Source organism: Theobroma cacao, chromosome 10 (genome assembly GCF_053813885.1).
Source record: "Theobroma cacao isolate CCN51 chromosome 10, ASM5381388v1, whole genome shotgun sequence".
NCBI lineage: Eukaryota > Viridiplantae > Streptophyta > Magnoliopsida > Malvales > Malvaceae > Theobroma > Theobroma cacao.
This window is the reverse complement of record NC_142648.1, coordinates 16,271,363-16,290,976: the sequence shown is the minus strand read 5'-3', so window position 1 is coordinate 16,290,976 and position 19,614 is coordinate 16,271,363. Positions and strand designations below refer to the sequence as shown.

General features: G+C 32.3%; 1 protein-coding gene across 1 annotated transcript; it reads right to left on the bottom strand.

Moving 5' to 3' along the window:
- Positions 1–9,114: 9,114 nt before the first annotated feature.
- LOC18586739 (uncharacterized) lies at positions 9,115–16,714 on the bottom strand. The gene is made up of 5 exons (XM_007010272.3): positions 16,139–16,714; positions 12,810–13,518; positions 11,087–11,456; positions 9,818–10,176; positions 9,115–9,692 (listed from the first exon to the last, which is right to left on the bottom strand). Exons 1-4 carry the CDS (start codon positions 16,371–16,373, stop codon positions 10,126–10,128), a joined length of 1,365 nt encoding a protein of 454 aa, XP_007010334.3. The 5' UTR covers positions 16,374–16,714; the 3' UTR covers positions 9,115–9,692; positions 9,818–10,125.
- Between the last annotated feature and the right edge of the window lie 2,900 nt (positions 16,715–19,614).

The window sequence follows — 19,614 nt, the reverse complement described above, 5'->3', positions numbered from 1 at the left end:
AACAAGACTCTATACTAATCCGACACTCCACTGACAAACACAAATATACATAGGACACTCTAACCTAGGCGCTCTAATACAAACTTTGTTATTACCAAATCCAGGGGTTCATGACCGGTGCACGAGCCTAACAAGCAAGCCTACTAAACCCGAGCAAGCCTCAGAGTTCACAACCATGTAACTCAAATGCCAAAGGATTTATAATCAAATATTCATAACAATTCAAATATATTACATTATCCCTTGCTTACGATCCAGACAATTATACATAAAGTCATACATTGGCCATCAAATTGGGTTCGTACAAAACAACCTTTATAGAAATCAAATGGCACATCTTTCTTGACACATTTTACATCTAATCAGACTTAAAGGCAAAAGGCCCACAGAGACTCAACAAAGTGACACGTTAGAAATGAGACCTACCAGATGTTAATTATGTGTTTGTCCAATTGACGACACTTGCCATGTGACCCCATAACTTCTCTTATTTGCACATGGTACAACAGAGGGGTGAGTCATCTAATACTCAGTGAAGGGATGCTATCACAGCATAATAATTTACATATAAAACATATTTAGGCCTATCTAGTCGTAATACATTCAAATTCAAACATCTCCAACTCAAAACTGCAAGGATCATCCTAATATCCTACATGCACAATTCGTCACGGTCAAGCTCACCGGATCACATATCAATGGCATATCATATTCACAAATTTCTAAGTTTTTGCGTCTTTACATCAAATCATATAAAATCAAGGCTTACCTTTAAAGCCATTACCATCAAATTGGGCTTCATAAGCACACCTTACCTGTCGAGCCCAATCTCAAATCTCATTTGCATATAATTTGCTTATCTCTAAGCTTTTCCTCAAATATCATCCACATTAATCACCATAATTTCATATTCAAATTAAATCATGCCATACTCGATGCATGTCGTAGTTAAACGAAATCAAGTGAGTGGTCTTACCCTGAACACAGTCAGATCACACATGGTGGCCAACCGATAGAGAATAAAATCACGCTTAAGGCAAAGGCCCTGGTGAAGAAACATATCACCTGTGTGTCGAAGAAACGGGCCGAGAATTAGATCACGCACAACGCTGAAGCAGCTAGTGAGGAACAAATCATCGACTGAAGTAAACTCCTGACGTCTACATCACCCGAAATAATCTCAACGGATGGCATCAAAGCACAGTAGGTGGGAATCAAAGGAGGGATTAGTGCCACCATCCCTACTTACCACTATCCCTGCAGGCACACAAATAGTCAAGGGTGTAAGACTCTACTCCACCTCAAGTCAAATCAACGTCCAAAATTCATCCCTCGAACGAAACACATAACCACAAATTAGGCCATCTTGCCTATGACATTCCATAAGTCCACATCAAATCACATTCAAGTTCATCGAGCTTTAGTCATCTCTAAGCTCGGTATAATTCTAAATGCCTTCAAATTTCTAAGGCATCATTAAACAAAACATAGTCTATCTTTAGGCCCTTATGCCCAAAACCCCACATAGGTACTAATCATATTCAATCAAATCAACCTTGGCTTTACAACCTTATACTTATCCTCAAATCAACTACAATTACATGAGCATTCACACATAAATCATGACCACAAGCAATCGTGGCTCTTCAGCCTCACATACTTAACATCACTTCAATTTATGTGCCATTAACCCAAATACATATGATGCCCATATTCCTAATTGGTCAATCCATTCATCACAATTTGGCACAGCCTTTAATACACAATTCATATCACACCATGTGTAAGCCTCTTACTTTAAGTCCTACATACCATGGGTTCTAATAGAACGAAACCTTGTGGCTCACCATAATTCACACAAACATAGATTTCCTATCTCAAATAACCAATTAGCCTAGGCATCCTCATCTAGGCACACAATCATATTCATTCTCTAGCTTAGGCACATACCTCTAAGCAAACAAATATGTACACCTACACACAAATATATATATATATATATATATATATATATTTATATATTATACATATCAATTCTCTAGCCTAGGCATTCTCATCTAGGCATACACACAACATTTAAGTACCATGATAGCGCATACATTATGCGAAATGCATAACATGCATTTAATTAAATCCCATTCACCTTGGCAATCAGAGGCACACTGCAATCAAGCTCAACCTCAAGCCTCTAGCCGTCCTCTAGCTCACAAACGCATCACTAGCCTCCATTCTCTCCTTAGACACATCAAAACAATACAAAATTATTTATTTCCTAACTTTCAAAAATGTTTTAGCCTTTCAAAAATACCTAAGTTCAATATATAAGCTCAATCTTCCAACAAATAAGCTAAACCCTTACCTTAAAAGCCGGGTTGCCCAAATCTAACCTCCAAATCTCTAATAAACTCAAAGGGAGAGAGTTTGGCCAAATCTGAAAATATTTAGATCCGAGATTATTAACCGATTAAATTGAAAATCAATTAGCAAAAATGCGTAATCTTACCTCCGAATCATTTGCCAAGCTTGGATCTAGTTCAAATGGGCTCTAAATGGCATTTGGGGGCTTAGGGTTCAAAAAGGGTAGAAAGTGAATGAGAGAAAGAGCCGAGAGAAAGAAATAAAATGGAATGGCAAAGTGATTGAGAGAAAGAAAAAAAGTGCAATGGCCCAAAACCCTTTTTTATTTTTGCCTTTCCTATCTTATGTATCAATACATTTTGCAATATACCGATACATCTGCTCTAATTTCAAATAAATGTATTGATACATTTCAATAATATATCGATATATTTCTGGCAAAATGGTCTTAGGTGCTCTCTACTTCAAATGTACCGATACATTGGGGCAATGTATCAATTCATGTTCATCTTTCCAAGAATCTATCGATACATATTCTAATGTATTGATACATTTTGCCCAAATTGCACCTTTCCTACACCCAAACTTCCAAAAATCTGAACCTAACACCCCAAAATCATTTCCGTCTTAATCTTATACCTTAAATAACTTATATAATTCAAAATCCTCATACATATGTCCTCAGACTTGCATCAAATTAAATCAAATCCTCAATTTATAGGATTAGTTCATTATTTTCATAAATATTTACCTTAATGGCATACTTAGATATTAAAGTGCTAAACATCTACACAATTGCATTAAATATCTTAATTTACACCCACGTTCATAATCATTTGTCTCCAAACATTATCATATTCATTATCACTTAAAAAATAACTTCTCAAATCACTTGGCCAACATCACATATAAACCATATTAAAAAAATCAAGGGTGTTAGAACTCATATAAGTTGAGTCTATTAAATGATCCAACATGAATGATTGGATAATAAACTCTATTCAAAGCAATAAATTCAAAATAGTTGAATACACTGAATAAGATAAACATATTTTGTGCAAATCATCAGGTTAATAGGAGTAAGATAAGTTACTCATTAAAAGTATAAAAGATACATTTGCCAGTCTAAGAAAAACAAAATGAGACTAAAGAGTTAGAGCCTAAAAGGGGACTCAACAAAAGAATGTATGATGACATGTTAAAGGAGTTTAACATAGAGAGAATCCTAAATGTTAAAAGTGACATAAAGTTATGATTGAGCAATTGTATTGGAATGGTTCTAAAACAAGAGATAACTGCATGATTATATCTATAATCGGATACAAACCTTTTGTTTAGGCTACAAATGGAGAGATATTTGGATCATTGGTTTAATAAACCAATAAATGATTCCGAGTTGTTTAAGCAATAACAAGAGCCATAATAATGGAATCAAGGTCTTGTTGTGATCTAAATTAGTATTTCGATTATGATAATAAAGATTGTCAAACATATAAATTAACATATTCCCAAATATTGTAATTTGAGTTGTCCTAGTACAGACATAGTTACTAAACGAAAGAGTTTGGTATTAGATACATTAGCAATTAACTCAAGTGCAAGTAAGAGATTGTTGGTATATGCCTTAGAGTCAATTAGATTGATTAAGGGATATATTGTCATTTAATGCACACTTAATCACATAACAATATGTGATAAAGGTTTTCCTTCATGTTAGTGCAATAATAAGGAGTTATTAAGTACTAATTTGATGAAACTCATGGAACATAAAGGCCTTCCAAGAGAATTATAGAGTTATTACAATTATAAGATCACTATGCATCAAAGCCATGTTCCTAAAATTGTTCCTAGCCATTGTATTGTCAAGACAGGGTATTAACAATGCTCAAAGACTGGTACATGTTAAGTCTTCTTACTTGGGAAGTAAGCAATCAATCTCATATATTGAAGTATATGGGATACTTGACGATAACATGTTGGTGCTTGTTAAAGAACAAGTTCACTGAACATGACCTGCTATGAGAACTCCATTTGGTATTTTACTCAAGTGTCTATGGAATATGTTCTCATGTGATAGTCGTGCAATTAGTCCTCGGACTTGAGATACCAGGTCATCTTGTGTGGAGAATGACATACTTTGATTTCACCTTTATGAGTCTGAAGGCAACCAAATACCTAAACAGGGTGTTTTTGGGTATGTCATGAAGCATGCGAAGGTGAATGAGTGGTCAAAAGAGGATTCATCACCCCAAGTGATATGAGGGGATGTATCTTAATTGTTCTCAATTCTTAATTAACATGTATAAAGTCTTTGGCCAAAGCATGATGAATTTGAGGAAAGTTTGTTTCCTGAATTCATAAAGTTAGTCATGAATTATGGAACTAATATGAAATGTCATAAGTAGACACTAAGCCATGCTTTATGACATATCAGGGATATTCGATGAAAAGATCGTATTACACTGAAAGGCTTAGCACTGAAAAGCTTTATCAAATTCTTTAATTGACTCTATAACATTTGGGTGGTTATGATGTATTGGTAGATGCCGCTCATGATCTATAAATAGAAATCAATTATCAAATTGATATTTGATTAGGATTTATACTTATTTGCTAACATGTTAGAAGCCTAATAAGTCACACATATTAAGTGACATGATTGAGATTAAATAAGGATAATCAATTAAGTTGGACTTAATTGGAATAGACTAAAATAAAGTGAGAAATTAATTAAGTCCCTAAGGACTTAATTGAATTAAAATACAACTGTAGTATCTATGGTTACGACTTACTTTGGCTATATAAATATGTTACGTTAGCTTAAAACTTGAAGCTTCCAGCTACTTCTTAACCGTTTCATAAAAATAAGAAAAAAAAATAGTTTTCTTTCTCTGATAGAAATAAGATTTGGCAAGAACTTTTGGTCTTTTGTTTTGGAAATAAAACTTGCTACCACAAGTAAAATCCTACCTTTGAGAAGGTCATATTCGGTCATTGTGTGAATTACTGTTAGAGTCCAAACACTTGGGTGGCTAAAGAATTTGACAAATCCTAAAGGTGAAGAAGTAAAGATTTCGACTGCAGAATTTTAGATTATCTTATTCTCTTTTCGTGTTACTTGCTTCATCACAAGCCTTTTGGATTTGATGGGCTCTTGATTACAATATCGAAAGTAAGGTATGTGACTTAAACTTATGAATGTTCATAATTTTCAAAAGTTACATTAAAAACATAAATATTGATCTTGTAGGATTCGACTGTTTCTCTAATTAAATGGTAGTTTATTTTTCTGATGCGTTATATTTTTAATTTCATGATTAATTTCATGCTTGAACATAAGGTCGAATCCTAGTAGAATATATTCCATTGATTGACGTTTTACTGTCATTGACTTGATTAATTGGCTGAAGCTCTCAAATGCAATGGGTCTCGAACCTTTTGGCTGCCTCAAAGAGGCCTATTCCTACTGAAGAATTATTTTTACAATCCCTTTTGTAAAATCAGCATAAAATGTACTTCAAAGGTAAGTAAGATATGAGATTCCTTCAATTAAGGATGGAATCTAGTTAGGCCAATTCTTTCCTCGTCCCGTTAATGCTCAATCCTGGTTGAAACTCTAACCTCCAAGCATGGTTGGGAATGGCAAAAAAAATCTTCAAGAAGCAACTCAATCTTTTATGCCGAGCAAACCATAGCTCATTAGTGTCCCTCATTTAGTTTCCTTTGAATGATAACTTTAAAGGTAAAATAGCCCCACTTTCCAAATTTTGAATCGAAATTTCAAATAAGACCATTAGTTTTTTGAAATGAACACTTCATTTAAAAAAAAAAATATCTTCTGTTGGACACATAGGTCCAATTGTTAATCAACCGTTAGTGTTTCTGTTAGTTTGATGATGTGGCAATATGGAAAGGACAATTTTATGCTTTATTAATTTTAAAAATTACTATTATATAATTTTTATTCATTTTAAAAAAATAGGAGAGCACTTGAATTTTTTTTTGCAAAAAAAAGTATATAATAATAATTTTTTTAATTAATAAAGAAAAAATGACATTTTAGCCCTTTTATATTCTCCATTAACAATATTTACACTTTTGAGGTGAAATGTTCATTTTAAAAACTAATAGATCCTATTTAAAATTTCGATTAAAACTTAAAAGGTGGAGGTATTTTACCTTAACTTTAAAGTATGCGGTTAGGAACTTAAGGTAATCTGACAGTGCTAATGTTCCACAGTAAATTGCTCTGGCAATATCCTTCCTTGATAGGCAGTCTCAGTGGTGTACATTCAGCTCTAGTACATCCAATGTTAAATTTCCAACAAATAACGTTACAAAGAAAGTCAAGGCATTTACGAAGTATCGAAGTGTCGTGCAGAATACATATCCAAGTAAGGAAGTAGCACGAGGCCCTGGGCTCAGGCCTTTTTTGTAATTTAATCACACAAGTTATTATAATATTTATTCACACAACTTAATCTAATTATTTATAACGAAGATCATAATTTAGATCATACAATAATTGTCGTTTACATTTTATTTAAATGATTGTATATAAGCACAATGGCTCTTTGTTCATTTCATCTTCCATCACATGTTGTCTTCTACATTCTCTATCTTAAGGATTTTGTGTTGGGCGTTTTATAGGTTTTCCTCCATGAATTCCATATCCCTATCCATGTGCCAATGCAGTTCATAGTAGTACCTATACATTCTTTGAAATCCTTAATTTATTTGGGATTATTATATTTTGAATTTTAAAGATAAATTTGTTGGAGTGTTTGTAATGCGTATATATTATTACTTGATCACAAAATGTCATCTCATGTAAAGATAAAGCTAAAAAAAATCTTTCAAAATAAATATTTTTAAATTTTTAGTATTTATTTTTTACTATTTCTAATTTTTAAATTTATTGATTAACAAGATGACAATATTATTTAATTTACTAATAGTGATTCATCAAATATAAACTCTTTAAGTAAAATGCCCTTACATCTCTAAATTTTGTTCATAATTCCATGCGGATTCATTAATATTAAAAATAAATAATCCGTCTCAAAAAAATATTTTTCTTTAGATACATAAACTTTAACCTTAGTCTACCGTTAATATTTGTGTTTATTTGATGACGTGGTATCAATTTTTGGACAATTTTACCTTCTGTGTAATTAAGTGTGAGTGAGTCACTAACTCACTACCAGGTAACAAAAGGAAAAATATGAAAACCCAAAAGAGTTTCTGAATAAATTTTTTTATTCAAAAGACAAGCAAGGCATTTCTTTTTTTTTTTGGTTTGAAAATTTAGTTTTCATTAAAAACAGTAAGAAAATCCCTAAATTTATATCTCATTAGATATGACATAAACTTCTGAAAACGTCAGCTAAACTTTGTCTCTTATCTCTAGTTCCAATCGCACAATCTCTTAAGAAGTCAAGTACTCAACAAAAATGCGGCTAGAAAAGAAGCACCAAGAGACAACATCAGATTCCTCCCAAGTTCCAACAATTTCCTTTGCTGCATTAAGATGTTGGATTGGGGCCGGAAACAACATCACTTGCCAATAACAGCAAGGCAACTCGTAAATCTCTTGCACAACGCAAAAATACAATAAAAGCCAGCATGCTGAACATGAACAATAGCGACCCAGAAAAGCACTAGCCCAACACCACTGGCAGCAGTGGACGCCCCCTCTGTCACCTTGCATGTCAGCAAAGCACAACAAGAATGGGTTCTTCTTCTTCTTTTGTTTTTTTCTCCCTTGCAGTCGGCTCTTTCATCTTCCCTCTAAAAATGGAAAATTCTCAATTTTGAAATTGGTCGAGATTTCGAAATTTTGTAATTTTCTTTCTAGATTTTTTTTTTTGTTTTTAGTTTTTCTGACAGAAAAAAAAAATAAGAGAAAAGCTTTGGATTGAAATCAAAGTCTAGAAATAAAACTGAAACTGCAAGTGCTCCCTTCCCTCCCACTGTCCCTCTTCCCTTTGTCTGCCTAACAAAAGATTTCACCAAATCAAGCTTTCTCCCTTGCATGGAACATCTCATTATCTCAATTATGTAGATGAGCTTGAAAAATTTGGGTGTGGTTATGAACAAAATAGAAGAAAAAACCTTCCCAACAATCCAATCTGATTGAAGCCAACAAAAATTACACTAACAAGAAATTGATGGTCTCTAGGAAGGACTGAAAAAGCTTACTGGGTTGAAAGCATGAAATGGTTTGGACCCATTCTTTTCTTTTTTTAAAAACAAATGCAAATAAGAAAAAGAAATATACCCACCATGGGAAGGAATTAAAAAGAAATTAAAAGGCTAAAAGAGGTTAAAGAACATAATGAAGATAAGAAAACAAAAAAAACTTAAAAAGAAGGCTAAAGAGGTTAAAGAAGAGAAAGGAAAAAGAAAAAACAATATTAAAAGGCTAAAGAGATTGAAGAAGTAAAGACAGGAAAAATAAAATAAAATAAAAGTCTAAGAGGTTGAACGAGAGAAGACAAGGAAAAAGAAAAAAAAAAAAGGTTTTGGTGGATGCTACCTATTTATTCGAGGGATATTTTAATCATTTTGTAAAAATTTAACGAATTATTTATTTTTAATACTAACAGACCTGTATAAAATGTGTAAAAATGTTTTACCCTAAACTCTTCTTTGATATTTTTAATTTCAATATATTTAATTCAGTGATATTCTTCTAAGATTGCATTGGGAATATTGGCATGCAATCTACCCTACGATTTTGTCACAACAGCCAAGTTGTTTTAGCAATGCAACAAGGGTCATTCCGATTTGTTGAATGAATACATGATGCCAACTTGTGCTGTCAGCAACCAACCCGAACAACCAATGAAAAACAAGCGCATGGCCATATTTTATTCTACAATAGGATGAGACCCAGACCCTAATTTGTCAATATATCAGTGTTTAGATGTGCCAGTCATTGCTTGTGCATGTACAGTCACCAGCACAAAACCACTACTAGATTTCCTACTGTGCTCAGGCAGCTCCACTTTGCATATCTCCAGAAAACAATTGTATGCATGGAAAATGGAAATCAACACCACCTACTCAGACAGCTAACTGTAATATTAATAATAATCTCTAGATAGTAATCAAAAGGTTCAAAATAGGTTGGACCAAATACTTATATGGTACATAATCTGGTTTGCCTTTTAATTATATCAGCAAACAACTTTTCCAGTAAAGAAATATTTTTTCACAGTAAAAGCTTTACCAAAGGGAGATGCTGCACATCAACAGGTTCCAAAGAACAGCAGCAAATTCCCCACTTTCATAAAAAATATCTTCGCAATTCCCTTTGGCTCCTCGTATCACTGTAAGATAGTAGATAACGTCATATTTATACAGATAATAATCTAAAAGGTTAAATAAATCATAAATGCCATGCTGTAATAAAATGTTCGCTTCCTTCAGCAAACGGGTATATGGAGAACCATACCTTCATCATTGATGAACATTCTTAGCTCTGATAATTCTGATCTACTTCTTTCATCATCATCAGCGGCAATGAATATGCCAAACCAAGTGAGCTTCTCCAACCTTTGCCAAAGATACAAGAAGCTCCAAGATAAACCGAGGGTGGAGGAGAGGATCAACACGCCTATCCATCAAAATATTATAGCAATCCAGTTCACCCCGGTTCTCTGTGCCTGCACTCCTGCCAGCTGAGATAACTCGTGACTGCATTGATCCATCATATTTCAAATCAATTTTCTGCTGGCAGGGTGCAGGCATGGCCCAAGCCCCTCACCGGGGCCGGGCTAATCCAAAACTAGCATCAGGTTGCTGTTGATGAGACTGTATAAAGGCAATGGATTCAAAGACCAAAATCAGAAATGGGAACTCAAGACACAAACTAATACTTGTAGGCACAAATCTCCGTTTTTCAACTATTTGTTCATTTTTAACCCCCAAACCCCCTCTTTAATGCAAGATATGATGCAGGAACTAAATATACCAAAATAAGAAATATGGCACTCTGGCCTTCAGGAAGGATTGCTAGGTCAACATATAACTTCTGCTTTTAATCTCAGACAAGTTTATTCATTTCTTTATTTGTGCTTCTTGTCTTTCACTGCTTTTTCAATGGTGCGTCCAATTTTCACTGTTGATTGTTTATAAGCAGAGATTTGACAGCATCTTCAAAGCCAAGTAGCAATAGGAACCTTGGGATTAGATCTAAATGCCACCCTATAATATCAGATACTCCCTCCAACACATAATGTTAATTCAACTATGCACAAATTTTGAGGAAAGTATTTGACTTAATAATAGATTGCTCTCATTGGTCTGCCTTTTGTCTTTGAGTGGAAAATGGGAATTTACAATACAGATTAAAGAAAGAGAACAAAAATGAAAAGGGTAAGGGGAGAAGACAGGTGGCATATGGGAGAGACACCACTTAATTGGTTTACTTACTCAACAACAATTATAATTTTATAATGACTTGAATTTAATCTATTGTCTATCCTGATCTTACAATTGTCATTCTTATAAAACCTAGCAGCAGAGTTTTTGCCGTCCACTTGCTGCAATTGATGATGAAAAGAATGAGATGCTTTAGTCTATTTGAAAATGGAACCCCACCCATTAACATGGTGAAGCATTTACTAAAGAAAGTGACAATGATAAAGACGCATCACAAGAAGGAATATAAGCGGTAACTATTTTACTAATTTTAGGAAAGAAAATCATGACATTGCTATACCTGTGAAAAAGGCTGGTGAACATGCTCATGTGGGTGGATGAAAGGCATTCCAGGACGCTGACAAGGATACTGAGAAGAATGTAAATATATGGCAGATGTGGAGTGTGCACCAACATGATTTGGATTAAAAGGTGGCATCATTGTTTCTGGGTGACCATAACTAATTCCTGTAGCAGTTGATGGTGCTGCCCATGGCCCAGGTATATGTTGTGGGAGAGCCCGAGGTTGGTGTTCAGTAGATATCTGAGGCCTGTGAGTAGTTCCAAGCTGTGGAAATTCAGTGTTGTAGTTAATTGCAGGTGTGTACATAGGCTGCATTGTGTATGGTCCACTATTGAACCCAAACCCAGGATCAAATCTTTGCAAGTACCTGGAGGAAAACAATCACTATATAAACTTTTTGCCTAATGAAAAAATGCCATTGCAATATCTTTTTTCTTTTATACCAAATGCAGCATTTGCAACACTAATGTAGCATATACTAATTATGAAATAAAAAAGTAATACAATTGCAAATGGTCAATCCAGCATTTATATTAGCAGCATGTGGAATTTATATATATTTGATATTGTTAAAAAGACTATTATACAAAATTCTCTCTTTCTATCCTCAATTTACAATCAAACAAAATATTTCTACCACGTAAGACAATGAACTCAAACTTATGGTCTGAAATTATTAGCTAGTGCCACTATCATAATGCTGAAGTTTGTTCTGACTGGTGACAAAATACCACATGACATTGAGGAGCCAGCCATTAATAGGTTCCATCCTGTTGACTCGAACCTATTCATTCCCTCGTTTACAATTCCCACTCAAGTTTTTGCATATGTTCTCTTAAATCTAAGATTTTAACCGGCCTTGCAGTTGCAGGCATATGCAATTTCTCTTCTCAAAAGATTTCCAATTTGTAGCAAATTAAGAAGTTAAATAGATATATGATAGGTTGATTAGTACGTTTCAATCACTGTGTAGTTATTCTTAATACACTTAACTGTAATAGTTAACCTCATAAGTTTTTACTGTTTTCCCCTGAACAAAACATATTTGAGAAGTTGAGTAGCAATTTGATGGTGGCCGCCATAACAAGGGGCCTAAGTTAATATACTGGTAAAGACAACGTGAAGGTGGTGGTAAATATTTTTCAGTTCTTTCCCCTTAAGCCAACGTGAAGTTTTCTTCAACCGATTATCTCAAAATTTTCTAATTAATGGGTGCATAATTTTTATTTAAATGGTAAATTACTCTTTCCATTCCTTTTCAAAGAAAATAAATATACTACTACAGCCAAGACAATCATACATTAAAAAAAATATTAGAAAAGAAATGATTAATAATGAAATAAAGGAGGGTTGACAACAAAAGAAAAGAGGAAAAGTTATGAAAGATCAAGAAAATAAAGATATTTGAACCATACAGATCAAAATCAACAGTGTAGATCAAACAGAACAAACCAATATGAATGGTCACTAATTAATTGATAAGGTGAGACCCTCAAAGCAATCATAGACTCATTCACCCTTAATTGAAACAGTAAAGACAAAAGTTGTTCTTAAACCTTGTTTTCTGACAATAAAACAATTAATCCCTTCCAAGTTCCAAATTAACTATATACCTTTAAACCTTAACTTAAATGAACCTTAGCAAAAGTTTGAAAACCCAGAAACAAATCAGAAAATCTAATACCCTGCAGGAAACAAAAAATTAAAACAAAGGGCATACCTGTCATAACTCCTGTCATAATCAGGGTCCTTGCGGTCAGTTTCACGGTCCCGAAAGATGGCCACCCTATTATTTGGTTTGCTCCTACCAATTGGCTCCTTTTCTGTCCTACTTCTAGCCAACCTACTACTACTTGTAGAGGATTCGATCAAACCCCTACTAGAATTTATGTCAGAAACAACTGAAACAGGTTTCTCTTCCATCTTCGGCATCCCTGAGGAACCATGGTAGGAAACATCCTGCAACCTCAGTTCATTTTCTGGTTTTCCGCCAGAACCACTGCTAGAGCTATTAGAGTTAAATATCCTTGCTCGAGCTCGGTTATACTCCTCTTTTCTTTCTTCCACACTTTTGGAGTTGTTTGTCTTCAAAGAATTTGAATTTGAATTGCAGGAAACCTGAGACCTTTTCTGTGGCCTCTGTTTAATTGCCACCTTTACAACACCAGGGTCTTCTGATGGTAAATTCACAGGGATGTCTGCCAGGCGAATAGGAGGAAGCCTACATTCAGAAGTCTTGCGGACAATAATTCTAAAACCAGAACCATCAGGCAAATTATTGTCTAATAAAACCATTGACTGCAGTGAATAATGTTGCGCCACACGATGTGCAGCCAACCGCAAATATGACGTAGGCAGCTGCTGGAACTCTAGTTGCTGCTGAGTAGGATCATGGATAAATTTTTCAACATCTTGCTCCATTCTCAGGACTGATCACAAGAAATTAAGAATCTTCATTTTACAAGTAGAGACAATTGTCTTTTTCATAAACATAACTGTTTCTTTCATAAACAAAAACAATTGCAAAATGATAATCATCAACTTCACAAGTAAGTTAACATTAAGAAGACAACAAAAGGGCATATTTCTGAAAATGACAGAACAAGCAAACAACAGAAACAGAATGCAAACAGCTTCATTTGCAACAGTCAGGTATTCAGTAGACTTCTTGAGCAACTTAGAGCTTAACAAGGAATGTATAACGAAAAAATAACTCTCACTGTGACTACCAAGACCTTATAACATTTCTTGTGACCTTAATTACCTAGAGCAAGAAGTCAGTTATACTTTAAGACTCCCTTGTATACCAGTAATATAAAAACTAGCTAATTTGAAGGTCTTGGGAGACTTAAATGCTACATATGCAGTTTCCAACAAATTTTGCAAACTAAACTCTTCAATAATCTCAAGACAAGTAGTTCAATCATCAAGTTGATTTTGCCTGAAACTGTACGCTAGAAATATATCAATTAATTACTGGAAATTGAAATAAAATTACAAGAAAGTACTATTGGTTTATCCAAATTATTGGTTTTTCTTATATATCAAACTTGTCACCCTAACTTTTTAACAACACATCGGGCCCATTCCAGCCGTTCCACAGAGAAAATGGTTCAATACAGATCCTAACCATAAACAATTAAGCATAAGCACTGACAATGAAATTATAGCTAGTTGATGGACCAAGAGATCTGATAGATCAGTTCAATTTACAAAACCAACCACCAAGCATTTATAGCAGACAGCATGTATCCAGTAGCAACTCAAATGTTGGAGAAGCTGACTCCTCAAAGCCAAATGGCAAAAGTAATTATACTATCAAAACAGATATGTACCACAAACATCCTTAGCAGACATTATATATTCCACTAGCAACTTAAATATTGGAGAAGTTGACTTCTCAAAGTCACATGACAAAAATAATTATACTGCAAAACATTATGTTTTATATAGAAACTGTCCATTGAACACCAACCTCACAACAATAATTAACAAAGGCAGAAGTATTGGAACATATGAGATGAAGTACATGCACACAAGCTGTCATCTAAGGTAATTTAATAAAAATCGAGAAGCTTAAGCCAAAATAGAACAAACAACTTCAGTTAAATAGCTGACTTTAACATACTTCAAAAATATAAAATATAACATAGAAGGGTGTAGCCGAGCTCTGTTCACTGCAGAAATGTCTGGCACCTCATATGGTCAGTACATTTGTAACTGCTCTGAAGTTGGAAATATAGCAAGCTAGTTGACACCAGATGCATGTTTTACACAGAAAAAAAATGAGAATCCCATGAAAAGGTTAACTATGGTAACAACATTAGAGCAGAGGATAAATACTTGTTCTCTATAGACTTAAAATCAGGAAAAGTTCGATCCCTGTAGTGCTAAAGTCATTTGCTCTTCAAGAAAAACCCTCTCTTTCCCCTGAATTTGTTGCAAGTGCCTTAAATTTTCAATAAGTTAAGCATTTTAATCCTAGGAATCTAATCTTAAAACTTGTTAATAGTTTATATCATCTAGATTTCTTTAGCTAGAAGGTTATTCCTCAGAACAAACTATATACATGATTTCTCCACTACTGCAGCGCAAGCCAAAGCCTCTTCTTACAGCTCATGTTCGATCAACTTGTACCAAATAACACCACCTAAGATATCCACAAAATCATCCTTCCACTGCAATCAAGAATTTCACGCAACCTCATTTCACACTATACTGGTAGTAGCCCCAATCAATCCAATTCAAACTCATCTATGGTATACTCTTTCTACCACATGATACAACCCTAAAATATCCATCATCTTCTATTTAAAACAATGAAACCTGTAAAAATATAAGACTTACATCAATTTTCAGGAAGAGAAACTTTTTATAGGAAAATTTTGCTAGCATCCTTGCTCATAAAACTAGACCCTTAAACAAACAGCCAGTTTGTCCAAAAGAAAGGAAATTATGAAAGGCTTATGCAAAAGGATACTTTTAGTAGATTGTTAACTATTAACTTGACATTTTTTGCCCCTTTTGGGCGGTTAGACATTGTAAACCTCAAGACAGGTCTTTAATGAAATCACGAAGCCTTCAATTAAACTGGCTATCTTATAAAGAAAATTGACTATGATCAAAACTTTTGGTCATTGGAATATAATGAGTTGTGACAAGGTCACTGGCAATGTTAGCATTCACAAAGTTAAGCAGTCCTTAGCAATTGAACAAAACAAGCAAAGCTGGATTAGCATTTGCAATTTAGGATATCAAATACCCAGCAAGCATGCAGCAAAAACATGATTAGTTATAAGAAAAGTACAATTCTTTTCTTTCCTTTTTCTTTAATATAAAAGGCAGTTCAGAAATACTAGGATAAGGCCCGCAAGCACCACATTGGTTCAGACATAGGGCGAGAACATAGCAAAAGTTAGTTCAAGAAGACACCCTAAACAAGCAGCAGGAATATATGCGAAAATACGGACATCTAAATTCCTTGTTCCAAACAAGAGGCCTAAATCCAAAAACCCAAATTAATTATTTGCATAGAGAAAGGAGACTTACTGGAAAGGCGCTCGCGGGGGTTTTGGATAGCCTCGCGGAGAAACTGATCAACCTGGTTAGTGACATCCTCGGCGATCACCTTCTCAGCGGAAGAAGCTGAAGAAGAAATAGCATCAGGCAATTCCGGTTTGGGTTCCTTGTTAGAAGAGAGCATCAATCGGCTCATGGTGGCGTCCAAATCGGCCACCTCCCACGACTCCGGCGCCCCAAGATCCTCCACCACAGAGCCGTCCATGGTGGAAAGAATACCCCAATTTACCTTGCGCGTGCTCTATATCAATCAAAAAGAAGAAGACAAAGCTAGTGTTTGCGAAGAGAGGAACCGGTAGGGGAGAGAGATACCGTAAATTTCATGTGAAACTTTGTTTGTTCGATAATAGGAATAGGGTTAGGGTTAGGGTTTGGGCTTAGGGAATTGAGATTGGAGAGATTGCGCGCGAGCGACAGAGGGAGACGATGGTCTATTATTATCCATCGATTACTGCTACTCCCACTTATACTAAAAAAATTTTATTATTAGAGTGCAAAAGGGAGCGAGAGAGCGAGAGCGAGAGAGCGAGTTGGGAGAGGATTGTGAGATTTGACGATGAGTCTGATTGATTTGTTACACAGGGCGTGCTTAATATTCTGTCCACGTGTCTGCGTTTTCTTATTGCAAGTTACACCGACCTATTTATTATATTTTATAAAAAAATTCAAAATTAATATTTGTTTTAATATTACAATTTATATTTTCATATTTTAAATATATTAAATACGATTAAACAAAAAACACGTTAAAATTAAATATAAATAAGATACAAAAAATAATCATATTTTAAATCTAAAATACATATACATACGTTCAATAATTGTGTAATACGACACAATACAATTAACACGTTTATTAAACGTGTTAATATACGACATGACACGATTAATAACACGTTTAATATAATTAAATAAAAATAATTATAATTAAATATAATTTTATTATTTCAATTTAAAATCAATAATTATAAAAACAATTATAACAAAATAAAATAATAATAATATCAAACATAATAGAATTTAACATAAATAACATACACAAAATTCATTATCATGTAATATGATAAAATCCCTCATTAACATCTAATCTTAAAATACTAATAATATCTAAAATCAATCATAATTTTCATCCATAATTAAATTCATACTATTAACCACGTCATCAACCAAGAACAATTCCAAACACTCGAACCAAAATTATTTAAGCATAGCTAAAATAGTCTTTGACTATTAATTTTTAATAGATTGATAAATGTGTTACGTATATACATTTAAACACAATTGACACTATTAATTAAACGTATTATTTGTATCTGACACGTTAAGACATGAAAATTTATGTTTTAAACATGTTATATACGATTAAACATGAAGCATGTTAAAACTAAACCTAAACCTATTTAACTTTATGTCTTCTCGTATCATGTTAATGTGTCATATCCAAAATTAGTATATCTAATTTTTTTTCAAGTAAAATAATAAAAAGAACTTAATGCATCGATAATTAAAATTAATCAACAAACTTTATCCAAGCTTTGGTTTGTAAATGGAATACAACAGGAACAAACCAATTATTTTGTAAAAATAAAATAAAATAAGAATAACTATTAAGTAGTTCGGTTTATAATAAAATTTATATTCTTGTATTATTTCAACGTTTGATTCATATAAATAATTTTGGAAAAAAAATTCAGATAATAAAACAAAAAAATATTACTTATTATAATTTACAATTTTTAATATAAAATATTAACTTTTAATAGTTTATTAAAAATATTAATAATTTTTAATTTAAAATTTTATTTGATTAATTATTTTATTTTATTTTGTTTTTCACTATTTTTAGTTTTTTAAATGTTAAAATATTAAAAATTTTAATTTTTTTAAAAGTATTAATAATTTAAAATTTAAAATTTAATTTGATTTTTAATTAAAAAAAATTAATTTTTATAATTTATTTGAAATTTATAATTTAACTATTTATAGTTTTTACTAATTTATTAATTACTTATAATTATTTTATCAACAATTTATTTTTTAATTTATAATTAAAATATTAATATTTAATTTATTTTTAATAATTTAATAATATTTTTTAATAAATTATAATAAAATATTAATAATTTATTTTCATAATTTTATAATTAAAATATTAATATTTTTATGACCATTTAAAATATTATAATTTTTTATAATTTTAAATAGTCATTTGACAAAATAGTTAATGTTATTTTTCTAAAAAAACTTTTAGCCCACTACAACCCCGTGTGGAATAGCTTATACTAAAAAGGTTAATGTTAGTTATTTCATTTTTAAAAAATGACCATTCTTTGATCATCATCATCATTTCTTATTCAAAATGAACCAAATGGAAGAATGTGAATTGAGCAAAAATAGAAAAAGATGTCATTCCTCTTAAACAAATGTGTCATTAAGGTAAATATCAATTTTAAAAAATAATACTATGAAACAATACTTTAAGTAGGAAATTAAATTTTATTTTTGGTTACTTAAATTTATTGCTCATATTACATTTCCTTGTTCATGCTAGATAATATTGTTTTTTCCTTCCAAGAAATATTCATTGAAATTTAATTTTATTATTTTTAATTACTTGCCACTTAATTATATATATTATAAGAATCAAGAATTGCTATATGATACATCAAATGCACTCATCATCTATATTTAAAAACTTGTACATTTTAGGAAGAATTTTGAACATTGATTAAAAAATTATTTTTAATTGTTATTTTTTTGAATATATATATGATTTTGAATTATTATATAATTAGAAAAGTACCGCACCATATATAGTAGGTTTGTATAATTTTATTAACAGTTGATGTCAAAAATTGAACATAAAAATTGAAGTCAGTGGTTATTAAGAATCGTTTATTAATTTTAATAATTTTTAGTGGTATAATTGTTGTAAATTGTTTAAAGGAAAAGAAATAAAGTCATTTATTTATTTGGAAGTGAATCCAAAATAACATATTATAATATGTTTTTGTTTTGGAATAATAATTTTTTGCTTGCATCCATAATGATTGGAAAGTAAAAGAATGAAAAAAAGAAGTATTTTGAAAAATATATAGATATAGCATTTGTTACAAAATATACAACAATTCTTATACAATATACAAAAAATGCTGTCCACTTATTAATGAACATAATGTTATCCTAGAAACATAGTGTAATAATTATTTGTAATAGCACTCGAAATATCAAGCTTTCTTTTTCGAACACATTGTGCGAAGTTTAAGTGTTTTGTCACAATAGCAAAAATCTGTTCCATATGACCCTTGGCTCGTTACACAATATATAACAAAACATTAACTAGTAGCATCTAGGAGAGTTCTTTGGAAATCTACACACAGTCAATAGCTATATGGTACAAACACGTTTTATCCATGTGTAAAATGTTGTATCAAAAACAAAGCAAA

Excerpts from the sequence above, each read along its gene's own strand:
- LOC18586739 (XM_007010272.3), bottom strand. The coding sequence starts at position 16,373 with ATGGACGGCTCTGTGGTGGAGGATCTTGGGGCGCCGGAGTCGTGGGAG. Across the intron at positions 13,519-16,138 it reads CCCCCGCGAGCGCCTTTCCA|TCCTGAGAATGGAGCAAGAT; the intron begins GTAAGTCTCCTT and ends TCTTGTGATCAG. Across the intron at positions 10,177-11,086 it reads TTCACCAGCCTTTTTCACAG|TCTCATCAACAGCAACCTGA; the intron begins GTATAGCAATGT and ends GCCTTTATACAG.